The sequence below is a fragment of the Pygoscelis adeliae genome, unplaced genomic scaffold (assembly GCF_000699105.1).
Source record: "Pygoscelis adeliae isolate BGI_AS28 unplaced genomic scaffold, ASM69910v1 Scaffold38, whole genome shotgun sequence".
Lineage (NCBI taxonomy): Eukaryota > Metazoa > Chordata > Aves > Sphenisciformes > Spheniscidae > Pygoscelis > Pygoscelis adeliae.
Window position 1 is genome coordinate 4248228 of NW_008825614.1, and position 15689 is coordinate 4263916.

Below are 15689 nucleotides of genomic sequence, written 5' to 3' on the forward strand. Positions count from 1 at the left end.
GAAGACTTATACAAGCACAAATGCATGAAAACAAGCCTATGAAATTCATGCTTTAGCTAAGTCTATTCATGGAAATGGGGTTCCTCAATTATTCTTTAACTTGTATTTATCATCATCCTGTTGACAGGAACATGAAATCCTATAGAAGGCTTAAATAAAATTTCCAAAAAAATCTGGGGAGTATAGAGGACAATACAAATCTTCAAAGATTAAAAATGTAGATGCTATATTTTTTAGTGTTAGGCTCTCATAAATATACTTATAGTCTGTGTTAGTCCATCAAACTGAAAGGCATATGCTATCTCTGATCTCTGCACAGAACCCCCGTTGAGATTAATGTGAGTTCTGTGTGAAGAAAGAGACTAGAATAGGCCCTCAGTTCACAAATAGTAAGCAGGCTGCTTCAGGAAAAAAACATATTTTCTTACAACAGTGTTGAAATTTATTGGGAAATTTCAAATAGCTTCTCTTCAGATGTATGTATGTGTGGTCATGAGCACGTTCACTTGTCAAAAAGATCTGTCAGAAAGAAGGTGCACAAATCTACTTGTCGTGTGAAATGTTTTGCTGTTACGTTGAAACACATACTTCATCTCTGACAATCTTTTCTCATACGATACCAACTAATTCGCTATTTTACACTCATCTGTGCAAGTTAATGGCTTTGTCCATCTGGCGAGAGAGGTGATACTTTTATACAGATTGGCATGAAATTGTGCCCTATACCCACTCCCAGCTAAAAAAATCTACAGGACTTACTGCATCCCGCTTTGTAGCTGAAACCAGGAGGAAGAAGGAATCCTTGCTGTGCAGCTGCTGCTAGGGTTCGCTGGTCTGGAGGGAATACGGGAATCATTAATGGAGGCAGCTGACCCTGGACCTGCTGGACAGGAGAGGGAAAATCAAACGTGGAATTTTTTCTGGGGAAAATGTCTGCTTACACGCTTTCTCTTACTTCTGATCTGAGAGGTCAGGTTTGAATATGCTCCTCCATAATGGGGTGTTCCAGTAGCATCAACTATTCAGCCTCATCTTAATTACCAAAGCACTTCGTATGAATTACATTAATCCAAAATAAATCGGAAGATTCCACTAACGCACGCCTATATCCCACTTAATTATACCCCCCCAGTCCATAATGCCTCACTTCTCTTTGACTGCAGGGTGGGTTTTTCTTCTCTTTTATTGCACTGTGTATCAATATCTCTGTCTCAGACAGTAGCTTTCACCCTGACTGAGCCCAAACACAAAGATACATGCACACAGAAGTACAAATATGTCCGTAAGTACCGTACAGCACAGTCAGTACTATTTTTCTGCCCATATACATGCACTTATTTGTACACGTGAAAAGATAAAGTCTCTGAGATGGTAAGAAAAAAGGCTGAGACACTTTATTCACAAATAAAACACAGCTACGTCTGAAGCGTTAGCTGTTCAATTTTGCACAGCAACTGTACACAACCATGCAAGTCAGGAAATGGAAAATATTACATTGTAAGTCGATACTGCAGGGGACTTAAGACATGCAGAAATTAGTCATCAAAACTGGAAATTGGCCATGGCACAATGTCCAATACTATTGCTTTTACCCAGGTCTGTCAGAGTTTTTAATTGCTAGAAATGGACATTGTCTTTGTATTTCACACAGATGAGAAACAAGAAGTTTGCTAGATTAAAATGTTAAGTGGCTGGTTTTAATTAAAAAAACCCACCGTACTGACCAGATCAGTCAGTAAAGGAAGACTGACTCATTTTTTAAGAGAGGTCATCTAGACTTTTAATGGCACTGTGAAGCTTAAGGCATTGGAGGTACAGATACATTATCAAAGACTAAAATTTAGTTTGTGGTCTGTAGCCTTAAGAAACAAGGAGAATGAGGGTGTTGATAGACAACCGTTTTTGGCCAGAGGCGTAAGAAGGTGTTACTCCCTTCATCATGGCCTGCAAAGCAGACCTGGCAAAAGAGAACCTGTGCCAGGTCCTTGGTTGCCACAGTTCAGACTACAGCATCTTGACTTAATTTTATTTTCATTTAATCTCCTGAAGATCCAGGAGATGTCTCGGTTCACCCAACACCGTTACAAAGCAGAAGAGTGATACGAAATTTGGGAAGGTAACCTCTTCATTTATGCCAGGACCTGTCAACACCTGTGTGTACGCTGACTGCATCTTTATAGCCTGAAACGATTTGCAAGGATGGAGCGCTGTTGATGGAAATTCTTGCACTGGGAGATGAAGGTAGAGTAGATGTAGCTCCACTCACTGAACTATCTCAATCCATTTTTTCTTACTTCAGTATTCTCCTTTCTATTCTGATCCTGTTAACTAGAAGACATACATACTTTTAACTGGATTGCTGGAGAAAAAAACCATAAAATGTGATTTCTTCTCTATCCCCACTCAGTCACCCTAGAACTGCCCAATGTCTGCCTTTTCTTCATGTGCTTATTTTTTGTTTGTTTTGTTTGGGGTTTTGTTTTTTTTTTTAAGACAAAGACAAAGTAACTGTATTCTTTTAGAACAAAAATGAACAGCCGTGTGGAATTTTTGCATAGTACTCTTCTTCGGCAAAAAGCCACAGAACTTTTTTTTAAATGGTTTCCAAGGATGAAAGTGACTTTGCCAAGCAAAGAAGCTTCAAAACAGGACTCAAAAACACTAATAGAAAGACAGATGGTTCTACTAAGAGCTTTGCTGCCAAAAAAAATGTTAAAAAAAAGTGAAAAAAATGGAGTGATGTTATTGAAGCTGACTGCAAAGTTCTCTGATGACTGCAAATACTCTTGTCCCACTGCAAGTGTTAACTCTGCCTCCAGGGCTAATATAACTAAAGCACCACACACACACAAATTGTCATTGCCAAGCCCACAATGTAGCACAAGTCTGCGCTTGATTCCAAGTGACTGCCAAATACACGAGCAAAACACCACACTGAAAAATTCCCATTTAGGAAAACATTTACCAGCAAAATGCCCTTTCTTCTTAAATCTGACTGCTGCATTTCATTTTTTCAGATCGCTGCTCCTCTTTATCTCTCCAAGGGGCCTTATACCCACTAATTTCAAATGACACAACCCCGGTTGCGTTAAGGAGGTAAGAACTATAGAGTGATGAGGATGGTTTGCATGGATACAGAAATAACGCAGTCAAAACAATGTGATTTTCATTCCAGGATGGAATGTATGTAGCACCACTCAAACAGCTACACTTAATTTTCTCCCAAATACAAATAAGTGCAAACATTAGTTTATTTTAATCCGATTACCTGACACAATACAATACAAATTACGGACTCTTCATTTTTATGGCTCATTTAACTACTACATCTTAACTTTTGTTATGTTTATTATTATTACCTAGAATTGCTAGGATACAACTGTTTCAAGTGGCACATAATACAGGCCCTCCTTCTGAGTTTTACACGAAGGGTATTTTCCTCCTTCCTTTTTTTTTTTTAAAAGCTATTACTACGTCAGTTACATCTCTCACAAATGTTTTTGTTATAAAGTTTACATAATTTCCAATGTTTTCTCAATGGTAACTTCTTGATATCGCATTTCTAATTTGAATGGACTGCAAATCAGAGCTATTTTTCAGGCCTTTCAATTTGTTCTGCTAATGGACATATATATATCCATAAAAAGAAGGACATCTTTAACAATCTAAAACTGCATATAGCTGTCAAGATTCTCCACTTGCCAATCTCTCTACATGCTTACTTCTTCTTAGTTGTAATTACCTAAAGGTAAAAATTGCAGTTTAAATCCTCACAAAATTCCCAATGGATTTAATGGGCTACAATTTCACCCTGTAACTTCTTATGTACTTTAGGATATTAGTCTGGATGATACCGATACAATCTTCCAAGGGCCTGTTTTTTTCACTACATATAGTATTGCCACAATGTCAATTGATCACAAAGTTTCCTGATCTTTCTTTTAATTTGAATGCCGTCACCACATATCAGATTAACCAGAAGTACTCTTGTACTGCATGACAAACTGTGGAGGCATGGTGTGCGCAGAAAAGGCATATGACATATATAAAATAACAAAGAAACGAATCGAATGTCATGAGAGCCATAATATTCTATACAACCAATTGACTAGTCAAGGAATTCATATTTTCACATATCTCTGACAAGTAATTTGGGGCAAGAGGGAAGTTCGTGATGCAATGAAGGAAGTAAAACCATACCATTTGACATTTAGTTTATGAGAAATACTCCCCTTAAGGAAGCAGATACACAAGAGTTCAAACAGGCCAAGAAAGTAAAGGTTCTCTAATTCATAATGAGAACAGCGAGTCATCTTCTGTAACGGCAAAGGACATACTTAAGTCAATTATGTCAATGGCTCCTAAAAATTTTAGAAGCGGAAAAAATTGCAACCAGGTTTTACCTAGAGCCCAAACCAAAATCAGGGGCCCTTCATACCTGTCACTGAAAATCCAAAAAGGAGACTAGCCCTAAAGAACATATCAATTAAAAAAACAGTGTGAGCACATGACAAGCAACTAATAGTATATCTACTGTCCAAGTGGGAAACTGAGGCATCCAGAGTTGCCTGTAGAGATTTTCCATTTTGGGAAGTGCCTCACTGTCTCTTTATTTGTTTCAGTGCCTTTGAAAAATCTGCCCTTAAATGACTTATCCTTATCAAAATAAATTTGTTAGTAAACTTGGAACTGATTCAAGTTGTTGAAGCCTGGGCCAGCATTGTCACAAATCTGTGCATGTCCTTTATGACTTGACTATAACAAACCCAACTGCACAAAGATGTGCATTCAGTGTAGCCACAGCTAGATTCCCAGCATTCCCAGTTTCATTATAATTGTAGTATTTCCACCTAAATTTTGGTCTCCTACCTACTTTTAGGAACATACTATGGTTACCACAGCTACCTAAGCACTAAGCAGTATGTTTTTAACAGTTACCCCTACTGTTTGTTACTAGCTCCTGCTGCGACTTACATAAATTTAGATTGTAAATACTTGACAACTACAGTTCTACTCTATTTTCTGTGAAATGTCATGTGCGCTTTGGGTCATTATATAAATAGTGACAAAGACAAAATAGTTCAAGGAACCATTAAGGTTGCAAAGTGAGGCATTCAAGGCTTAGGAAATGCCAGAATCAGGATAGCATGCCTGACCTTATTTTGGTCCTTTATGCCCAAGCATCCTGACAAAGTCTTTAATTAAAAAGTTCACAATTTTCCCCTTCACATGACTCTTGCTTAATCTAGCAGGCTTATAATATTTCCCAAGTAACACAAACCCATACTTTCAACAAATCTAAGCCCCTAACATAGCAGCTGCTATTAGTTTTCTTTATTTTATCTTTATACACTTCCACCAATTTCATTTCCGCAGTTGCTCATTACATGTTTATTAGCATAAACTTATTTATATAAGTTTTCCTCTCTCCAAGGTAAATATTTCAATACATTTCCCAGCACCCATATATAACACTTTCCACTGAGGGGCGAATACTCATCTTCCACTCACCTCTAGTTCTTCAGAAGCAATTCTATCCATTTCGGTGAGACTGGTGATGGAGTAACGAGGAAGTGTGAATAAGAACGGCTGCTAAAAGCAACACTCCCTTCTCTACAAACTGACAAAACTCTGAGCAGTACTTTACTCGAGCTGTTTAGAAGATGCCCTTCAAGAGCTGTATGAGCACCTTTGCTGAAATGATCTCTTACATGGCTTCTTCATGTAGAAGTAAATAAAATCATTTTTATTTTCATTTGGGTTACTCTGAGCTGCCTCAAAGAAGTTCAGCTTTTAATTCCTAGAACAGTGGATGTGCATGAATGATTCTTTTAACTTCAAACTGTTGTATGAATATGTTCTTGCCTGCAACTTGTTTATAAGTTAAGCATCTCTTCTACTGTATATGAAAGAATGTAATGTACATTTAACATGCAATAACATAAATCTGTACTTCAAAAATGACATGTTTAATTGCATCGGTCTCCCTTCCTCCAGAAACACTTGGCTCATGGTGGCGCATACTATGCTGAAGGACCGGATTCTTTAATTAGCATATGTATTGGCCATCTCTTTCTCTCTCCCTCACACCCCCCCACGTCTATCTTAAGGGAAATAAAAATATATGTCCTCATATAACTACAATCTGCTATTTTCCCTTACAGTGACGTTTAAAATAAGAAAAGAAAATGTTCTCCTCATTCTCTTCCCTACATCAGTTCCCTAAACTGTCATAAGTCTGTCCTAAATCTATACAGCAGGGAGCCTTGCCTATCCGGATAATGCAATGATCACTGTCCTACTGAGTTTGAGGTGGCTTTTATGGGGTGCTTAGTGTGTGCTTAAGACGCAAAACAGAAGGTGGATGCCAAGAAGCAGAGATGCAGAGGAAGACACCGATGAGACAGACAGCACACCCATTCCACCCCATGATCTGACCTAATGCTTTGCTTTTACTACTGAGGAGCAGCTCGCTCCTCTGCCAGACATACTGCTATAGGGGATCCCGACAAAGGATTATGTGAAGGTTTTTTCTTCCTAATCTCTACCTGAAAATTCTTCTGTGGTTGATGATTTGGGCCCTAAATATTATTCTTCCCTTTGCTGCATAAGAGTCTTACACAATTCATACCAGTACTTATCAAAATTCATCCTGTCTGAACACCTCAGTTCACTCAGTAGCAGCACCTCACTGGTCACAATTGTTCGCAGACAGTGATACTGACTGTAGAAAAACATGCGCTCATAGTAGCAATCTTTCAAGAAAACTAAAACAGGCTATTTAGGGAGACACCCCCACCCCTCCCTGTTACAACTCCACTAGCATAGGAGAGCTCTATTTGAAGTGATAGTGTGGAAAAAATTATTAGTTTGATGGAATATGGAGACAATCCTTAACAGGTAATAGTTGGTATGTATGCAACTTGGATCATAGAAAACACAAGGAACAAACTTTCAGGAAAACCGAAATGCATCTCAGAGAATTATATAAACATTTTTCTTTTTAAAAAAACAAGGCTTTTCAGGCTGGAAACTTTCTGTCTTTGCTCAGTCCTGCAAGAGAATCCGGGTGTCACCACCGGCATCCATCTCAAATTCATCTCATCATAAAGTCTGTTAAGTACTACTAAATGAACACATGCTTAGCCCTTTTAACTAAGTGCAGAGAAGTGCCTTAAACTGCCAAATAATAATACAGACAGTAGCTGTTTCCATGTCGATAATTTGCTTCCAAAGGCTTCCCTCCCCCACTTCACACTACAGAACAAAGTGCGGTAGTGAGAGACAAACACCTCCAGCAGCATTTTGAAGGACATAAGCCAAAAGGACCCTTTGCATTAAGGAACATCTCTTGGATAGTTCCAAAGGAAAAAGCAGTATTACTTACTCATTTATGTAACTAAAGAACTTTAGAACACTTCTTTCATATTTGATTTGGTATAGAAAAAACATACAGAAGAGGGAAAAGCAGTAAGATGACTTTTTCCCGTTTGGGATGACGTGTAACAAGCAGTATTCATGCTTGTGCCACTTAGCATTTAAATTATCTACAGAGCAATTCTGCCACAAAGGCATTTGAACAAATAGCCTAACTGAAAAAGAAGAGGCTACCTGAAATAAAAAGAACATAAACTGGAATTCATTCCAATATGCAGCTGTTTTAAGTCAAAAGCCTAAGAGTTTATACAGGAATGGCTGCTCCAGACTATACAACACCCCAGTGTGTGGGGTCCTCTGGCAAAACCAGGACTTTCAGAGCAAGCTACCGTAATTCAGGTAACAGCTACACTGGAAGACTGAAGTACACTCTCAAAAGAGCCCTTTCTAATCCAAGCTCAAGAGCAAAACTTAAAATAATTTGCTCCTTCCTTTTTATAGAAGAAAAAGATCCATTGTTTGGTTGATTGAGCCATTTGTTTCATGAAGAGGTTAAAGTTAGCAGAGGACACAAAATTGGCTTTTGAGGTATGATAACCAGTGTTTGGGCCAAACGGACTTATTTCACCTTACTTAATATTCACACAAATACTGTGTTTCTCATGCCATAGCTTCCAAGCACCTAGGCACCTTGTTTAAATGCTAGTACCCTTCCTAGAAGAATAAGCAAGGGCTATAATGGAAACGTGCCACAAACTTGTGGCTGTCAAAACTGCTGATTTATATGGTATATTGTCCACTATTTGCGTTTTTACTGGCTGTGCTGGTTTTGGCTGGGATAGAGCTAATTTTCTTCATAGTAGCTAGGATGGGATTATGTTCTGGATTTGTGCTGGAAACAGTGTTGATAACACAGGGATGTTTTCGTTACTGCTGAGCAGTGCTGACACAGAGTCAAGGCCTTTTCTGCCTCTCACACCACCACACCAGCGAGTAGGCTGGGGGGGCACAAGAAGGTGGGAGGGGACACAGCCGGGACAGCTGACCCCAACTGACCAAAGGGATATTCCATATCCAGCTCAGCATATAAAGCTGGGGGAAGAAGAAGGAAGGGGGGGACATTTGGAGTGACGGCGCTTGTCTTCCCAAGTAACCGTTATGCGTGATGGAGCCCTGCTTTCCTGGAGATGGCTGAACACCCGCCTGCCCATGGGAAGGAGTGAATGAATTCCTCGTTTTGCTTTGCTTGCGTGCGCGGCTTTTGCTTCACCTATTAAACTGTCTTTATCTCAACCCACGAGTTTTCTCACTTTTATTCTTTGGATTCTCTCCCCCATCCCACCGGGGGGGAGCAAGCGAGTGGCTGTGTGGTGCTTAGCTGCTGGCTGGGGCTAAACCACAACACTGCCTAATAGCAACTTGCTCCTAAATATAACTGTCATGTAGCAACAGTTAATCTGCAAAGTCACTCCCTTCAAACTGGAAAATCTATGAACTTACATTAATGACTGATGCTACCTCACAGGGTATGATGGAGCATACAGTTCCCAGATGCTTGGTTAATGCTTTTCCCAATGAGGTCTGGACCAGTGCTGATCGCTCTAGCAGTAAGCTATTCAGCAAAACATTTGTCAGTGAAAAGAAAACAGGTGTGCTATTTCCTGATGTGTTTTAGAAGACAGCATGTAGGATAATTTCTTGAGCTGCACATGTGTACTGTTTTCTACAGCTAGCTGATCTATTATATATTGCTTCAGTTACTCAAATTATAATGAACTATGGGGTTTTTTGTACATGCCATAAAGAATCAGAGACAAAAATAAGTATACTTCCCTTGTCATTGCTCATATCAGCCTTCCAGAAGTCACCTGTACGCTTTTTCCTTCTGATTTTCCACATTCTCTTTAAAGAGACTGAAGTGGCTGGGTTTTGTGTGTGTGTGTGCTAATCCAGCTCTCCTTCTTTTCAGTCACTTCTTCGGTATACCCAAGGCTCACATTTTACCAGATCAAAAGTCTTTGTGCAACAGTGTCATGGACTGCTGTCAAAAGCGCTCTGGAAAGAAGGTCCGGTATTAACTACTGCTGCAGAGGAAGCAGGGAAGAGCAAATAGGACAGTTGATGTCAGCTCTGTGTTAAATGGGGGCTGTTTCTATTTGAGGCTGTTAGAAATAGTGACAGGTATAACAGTCAAAAGAGGTGTGCAGAATCTAGAGGACTTTTCCTGTAAAAGCACAGGGTTTTTTTAAACATACACAAGGTTGACTCTGCAAATCCTAACATTATTAACCAATGGGTAGACTATAAGAACAAGTAGGAACGGGAAGGCTCAGCATTAGCGTGGGAAGTAGGGGGGGGGGGGGGGGGAGGGGGGGGGGAGAAGAGGAAGAAGAATCATCCAAAACTGACTTTTCAAGAACTTCTGTGAATGTTGGAAGTCAACAGATTCAGGTAAGGAAATGAACTGTAGTGTTACACACCATCACAGGCAGCAAGTCTGGCTCCTTTTTGACAGATAAGTTCTGTGAGCTAGGAGAAATGCCCCACTTTGCTCTCTCTTCAGCACTTCTGAAGTGCCTGTGGGCTCATCCTGACACCAAAGTTTTTTTGTGAATGTTTTCATGCAAAGAATGCAAACAGGACCATAAAATGCTTAGCTATAAACCTGCCAAAGATGGTTTTCAGGTTGAGAATGCAGCTTAGGTAAAGAAACGTATTTATTCTAATTGTGGTTCTTACTCCTATGTAGACTGAAGTTATGCAGCTTTTGGGGTGTGAACCTACTCACTAAAGCTTTCTTTAATGCATTTTCCCCAAAAGATCAAGAAATGGGTGGCAAGAGCAAGGCTGATGCCATTATACTTAAGCAAGGCTGACTGGTATTTTTTGTCATATAAAGTTATTCAGAGCCATCTGTGTTAAGGCCAGCTGCTACACCTCCCCCTTTACCCATTGTTGATTTTTCCATAACATATTCAAACACCAGTAACTAATCATTTTGATGTATAAATTGCAGCAAGTTTTTTCCTGTCTACTGTTCCAAAAAAAGACTTTTTAAACCTCTGAAACAGGGAGAACAGTTCTAATATGGAAACCACTGTATTTAAGATGGCGTATAGATGAAGGCAAGTGCCATGATCCCATTTTTGACACAATGGTAAAGTCCAAATTCATGAATAGATCAATATCTAAGGCCTAAACCACTTAATAGTGGAGTGCCATCTTTAAGAGACTCGTTATTTTATTAACGACCCTGAGGCACTCCTGGAGAAAAGCTGTGAATCAAGAGTAGTACTCAGTCCATGGTTCAAACACTGCTTGGTGAAATGAGGAACCATAAAGTAAGAGAGGATGAAATATGAAGTAAGTGGACATGCTGTGGTACTTCAGTGGAAAGTAAAAAGTTTGCAAGGCAAGCGCATCTCTCAGCCCGGTCTTCCTTCATCCCCCCCGTGGCAGGCATGGTAGGTACCAGTAATGGGAAGCGATAGCTCCCTAAAGCTTTCCTCTGTTCCTGAAGTTATACCTCCCCATCTAATGCTCTTGCACTGCAGTATCACCACAATCTGGCCTTCTATTCCAACTCTTCTACTGCCACCCATTATGAGTCACCCATGACACATTGCTCGTAACGATTCTATACATAATTACAGCAAATATTTAAGTCTCATCAACTAACATGAAACAATTCTACTTTCATAACCCTTAACGTGGAAATCTTGCTTACTTAAATTAGCTGACACAGAAGTCAAGGAGATCATCAGAATTCTGCCTTATAATAACTATTTCTTGTTTTGGTTTGGGTTTTTTTGTGCTAATTTCCTTAATATGATTTAAGGTAATATTACTATATAGACAGGAAGGGGTATCCTTTCAAACAAAACCCCAAGGTTTCAAGATGCGTTTTTCACTCAGTATCTCTTTGACAAGTGGAATATCATTAATTCAAACAAACACAACAATTTTAATGTGTAGGCGGTGGGCAAGAAACAGGGGTTATTTAATATCATGTAGTGGGCAGAAATCCAAAACCCATTCGGCTGCTGAATAGTGCAATGGTATAAACAAACATGAAGGTCTTATCAAAGTCATTCACTTAAAACCATACTATCTAGAAAGAGAGAGAAAAAAAATACAGGAAGGACTCAGAAAACAAATTCCACACTAAAAGTCTGTACCTTCTCTTGGTTTCTTTAAATGGAAAGGTTGAGGGACGTAGTTAATAAAACCTTATACAATGTAATATAGCACAGGGAAAGAAACGTTCTTCACAACCTGATCAGTGTAGACTCTGGCAGAATTGGGTCTGCTCAGAAAATCTTAAACTTAAATCCACTGATTAAACCCTTTGAATGCCCCCTCTTTTTCCCAATTTTATTATTGTTAAATCAGATACCTATTTCAGTATACGTCTGGTCTCCAGTGACATCAGTTTCAGAGCACTAGTTGCTACAACAACTCAATGTAATTCTTTCCTGAATATTAGTATTATTATTATTATTTTATATTGAGTTTTATTGCTTTCTACATGATCTTAAAAACCCCTGTACTTAAACATGATGGACAAATGGCCAGGAAAACTAAGACCAAATGTTAGTAGAAACCTCTGTGGAAAACACATTTCTAGTATTGGATAGCCTCTAATTACTGCCCAGGGAAATGCACAATAAAGACCTCTTTTCAATCTTTCAGCTGTTCAGACTTGTTTCTGACTGTCCCTTTTGCCAGTGGAATTGTTCCTTAATTGAGTTCAGTTTTACTATCAAAAGTTCGATTTTAAAAGTGAAATGGATTCAAGTTGCAGAAGAAAGACTATTTGAACAGATACGTAGCCACTCTTCCATTCATGTCCTGATGCTTTCTTCCCCTTGTTACCATAATCCTCGTATGAAAATGTTTTTCACAAGTTTTGTTTGGGAACGTTTTTTGAATGGGACTGAAGACGGTCTCTCATTTTGTGCCTACAATATGGTGACAGCAACACAGTTAAAGCACAATTAACTGTAGATACAGTGATAAAGTTTAGACTCTCATCATCTGATTTCTGTGTACAGTCAGGTAGCCAGCTATCCAAATCCTGCAGCTTGTTACTGCACTGAATCGCAGGCACAAAATTTTTGATTGCCCTAAACATTTTGCCTTTTATTTCTTTTGATGTCTCCTTCAGTTCTTCCTTGTCTTCCTCACCCTCCTTTATTATTAAAAATATGAGGAAAAACAAAAAAAGAAAAAAAAAAAAGACAGACTAAATGTAGTTGTTTCTTTGGCACTTCTAGATATGGACCATGCAATGGAGAAGAAAATTGTCCACCTCACAAGAGCACCTATCGTCATAAATCAGTTTTTAATTTTACTGGTGGATTACAGCAATCAGATAACATTTACTGCCTGCCTCCCCTGCATATTGCTCTTGGAATCGGCTTGGCCCAAGATTTAGTTAGGTGTGGGAGTCCTACCTACCTTACAACTCCCAGACGGTATCTGATTGGTATGCAGTGGGGAAAAATATAATAGCATTTGCAAAGCAGAATACACACATAAGATGTGAAGTGCAGGATCTCACAAGAGGGGGAAAAGCACAACATAATGAAAATGAATAATCTTTGGGCATTTTCTTCCTAGTCTGAAGTAGTTCTTGAATGTACAGTAATTTTTTCTGGCTTCGCTGCCTTTAAATATACACATACCATACTCCTAGTTCAATTTTTAAGCCACTATAGGTATTAGAGGACAATTTACATGTGATTTGCATTTTTTTTTCCTGTGCCTGCGGTTTTGGTAAGTCTTCCAAAACTAATGACTGTTCTTTTGGCCAGCAACATAAATGCTGTAATCACACAATTATTGTGCTGGGAACAGTTTAATTCAGCATTTTGTTCTCAACCACAGAACAATTACTCAACAATTTTGGTTAACCATACTAGCTCACTGCCTGGAGAGGAAGCAGAATATTCACAAGATCTATTGTCTTACGTAAAGGCAGTCAATAGATTCTTATCTATTACAACTTTCCAGCATCTCTTTGCTCTTTGGGGTACTTCCACATGCTCCCAGTTAATGAAAATAAATTACTAGCAGCACACTGTATTAGCTTATTCATCTCTATCTGTTGAATGCTTTTAATTGTGCATTTGCATACTAAAGAGAAAGGTAGATGTGATGTGTCTGGGAGAGAGGGATATAACGGAGCACTGTAAAAAGCTCTGAAAATACTACGGTGATGTTATCCATCTACTCTTTTCTAAGCATAAGCCATGGCCATTCAGGATTCATTTTTAAGTTCTGCTCTTCAGCCATCCATTTCTCTTTAGCAATAAAAGGAATTTTCTGATCAATTGATTTATTCCTAGTACTGTTTATACCGAAACACTGCTGGCCATAAAGAGATCCTGAGATCTCTTTAGGCACCATTTGAGACGGAGAACAAAGTTTTAATCCAGAACACAGTCTCTGGGGCTGGATGCTTGGTGCAACTGAAAATTGGGGGCTTACTAAGGTTCACTAATGCAAATCAGCAATTTTACTTTATGCTAGTATGGGACAGCTGCAGCCCCAATGTAACAGTGGGAACTGATGAACCTCATGGCTCTCACCATGTCACACGACATGACAGCACTTGATGCCACCGAGTTTGGTTGAAGGGAGAGCGGGGAAAGCCCTTGAGTAGTCTTCACTCACTCACTGGCATGACTGAGGTTGTTTGAACCCCCCCGCAGATTTATTTGAACCCCCCCAATATTTTTGCCAGATAAACAATTTTGCAAATATTTACTGGAAGTGGGTGCCTTTTTTTTTTTTTTTTTTTTAGATTTAGGCACTAACACTTAACATGCTTTGTGTGGTAGATCTGATTCACAATAAAGCAAATGAAAAGAATAGATTTTAGTTAACTAAGATCAGGATCCTTACATATTTTCTGCTCCAAATTTCACTTCTGGAAGCCTTTTACCTAGGCAAATATAAACATTTTAATAATTCCTTTTCCACTTTTGTTTTTGTTTTGTCTTGCCAGTCACAAGGAATATTTTCATTCAGAGCTGTGAATCTGAAAAGTACAACTCTGGCAATGCTGCTGAACAAGTAAAATTAAACTAATTAAACAAAGCTGACTCAATAAACTTAGTTTGACAGTAAGAGGGATCAAAAAGAAACCAGCAGTAAACATGATGAAAACATAAAGTAATATTTGATTTTTTAAATGCCTTTAGCTTTTAAGTAGTATGCAGCTCAGAAAAGGGACTTTGCAATAATCATTATTTTCTTAAGGGCAAAAAAATTTGACCTGTAGGAACTTTGTGTTGAGTCCTTACTCTGCTGAAGTCAATACAAATTGACCCCAATGGTTACTCGGCAGAAATAACTTAATTTAAAAAAAAAAAAACTTTAATTAAAAAAAAAAAAACCACAAGGCTTCTGTGGAGCAGAACACAGGCTCAAATGTCATCAGCAGCAGGATACTGAGCTAGGAAACTTCTTTTTTTGCTCCATTTCTGACATGAACAGTATGTCTCTTCTTGCTTGAAGCCCAGTTTCAGCAGATGTTGAGAAAGACTTTGTCTCTCCCGAGATGTGGGAGACACCATGTGAATCGCATTCAGGAAACAGAAGCCCCAATCCAGTTCTTTCCACTTCTTAGGCAACTGCTAAGCTTTCACCAGGCTACTGCACAAAAAAAAACAAAGGAAGGACTATCCCTTCTTTAACTGCTGTATGTTGGAAAGGAAGCAGCTACATTTTACAGTCCTGTCACTGTGCTTCAGGCACCATGCCTGTTGGTTGAGCCTTTCAGGTGATGCCAATGCTGCTCTGTCTTGTTTCCGGATTGTGGTGACCCTTAGGCAGGAGCTAAGCGTTTAGGTGTTTAGACCAGAGCAGTTTCAGGGCGTGCACAGAAGGAGAAATACAGAAAACTCTCGGATCACATCAGCAGGTGCTATGTATGTTTACATGCCCCCAAAGCTCCAGATCTCATATTTGAACTAAGGTTCTTAGAGGGTCTGTCTAAATGATGGCTGGACAGGATGTGCATATGAACTCGGGAAGCGCTTTTGGGTCCCTCAATTTAGACGTTCCCAAAGGCCATCTAAGTCCTGTTATCAGAGAGTAAATCCTCTTTTTTGATGTGACCTTAAGCCATCCAGGTAAGAATTCTACACCAAATTACTTTACCAAAAAATGTTGCAACTACGTTAGAGGTCCTAATACTGTTCTCATATTCTTCACAGGTAAGGAAATAAAAAGACAGCAGTGCTATAAAACAACACGTTCCTTGTGTATGTGCATGGACATCATTAATGAAAAACAGCTGCATT

The 15689-nt window shown here is 39.0% G+C and overlaps 1 protein-coding gene across 2 annotated transcripts in view; it reads right to left on the reverse strand.

Moving 5' to 3' along the window:
* Positions 1-15689, reverse strand: part of SOX5 (SRY (sex determining region Y)-box 5) — a 256982-nt gene that overhangs the window by 98051 nt on the left and 143242 nt on the right. For both annotated transcript variants that reach the window (XM_009332833.1, XM_009332832.1), the window contains exon 6: positions 760-880. In XM_009332833.1, coding sequence (XP_009331108.1) covers positions 760-880 — 121 coding nt within the window. The remainder of the gene's footprint in view (positions 1-759; positions 881-15689) is intronic.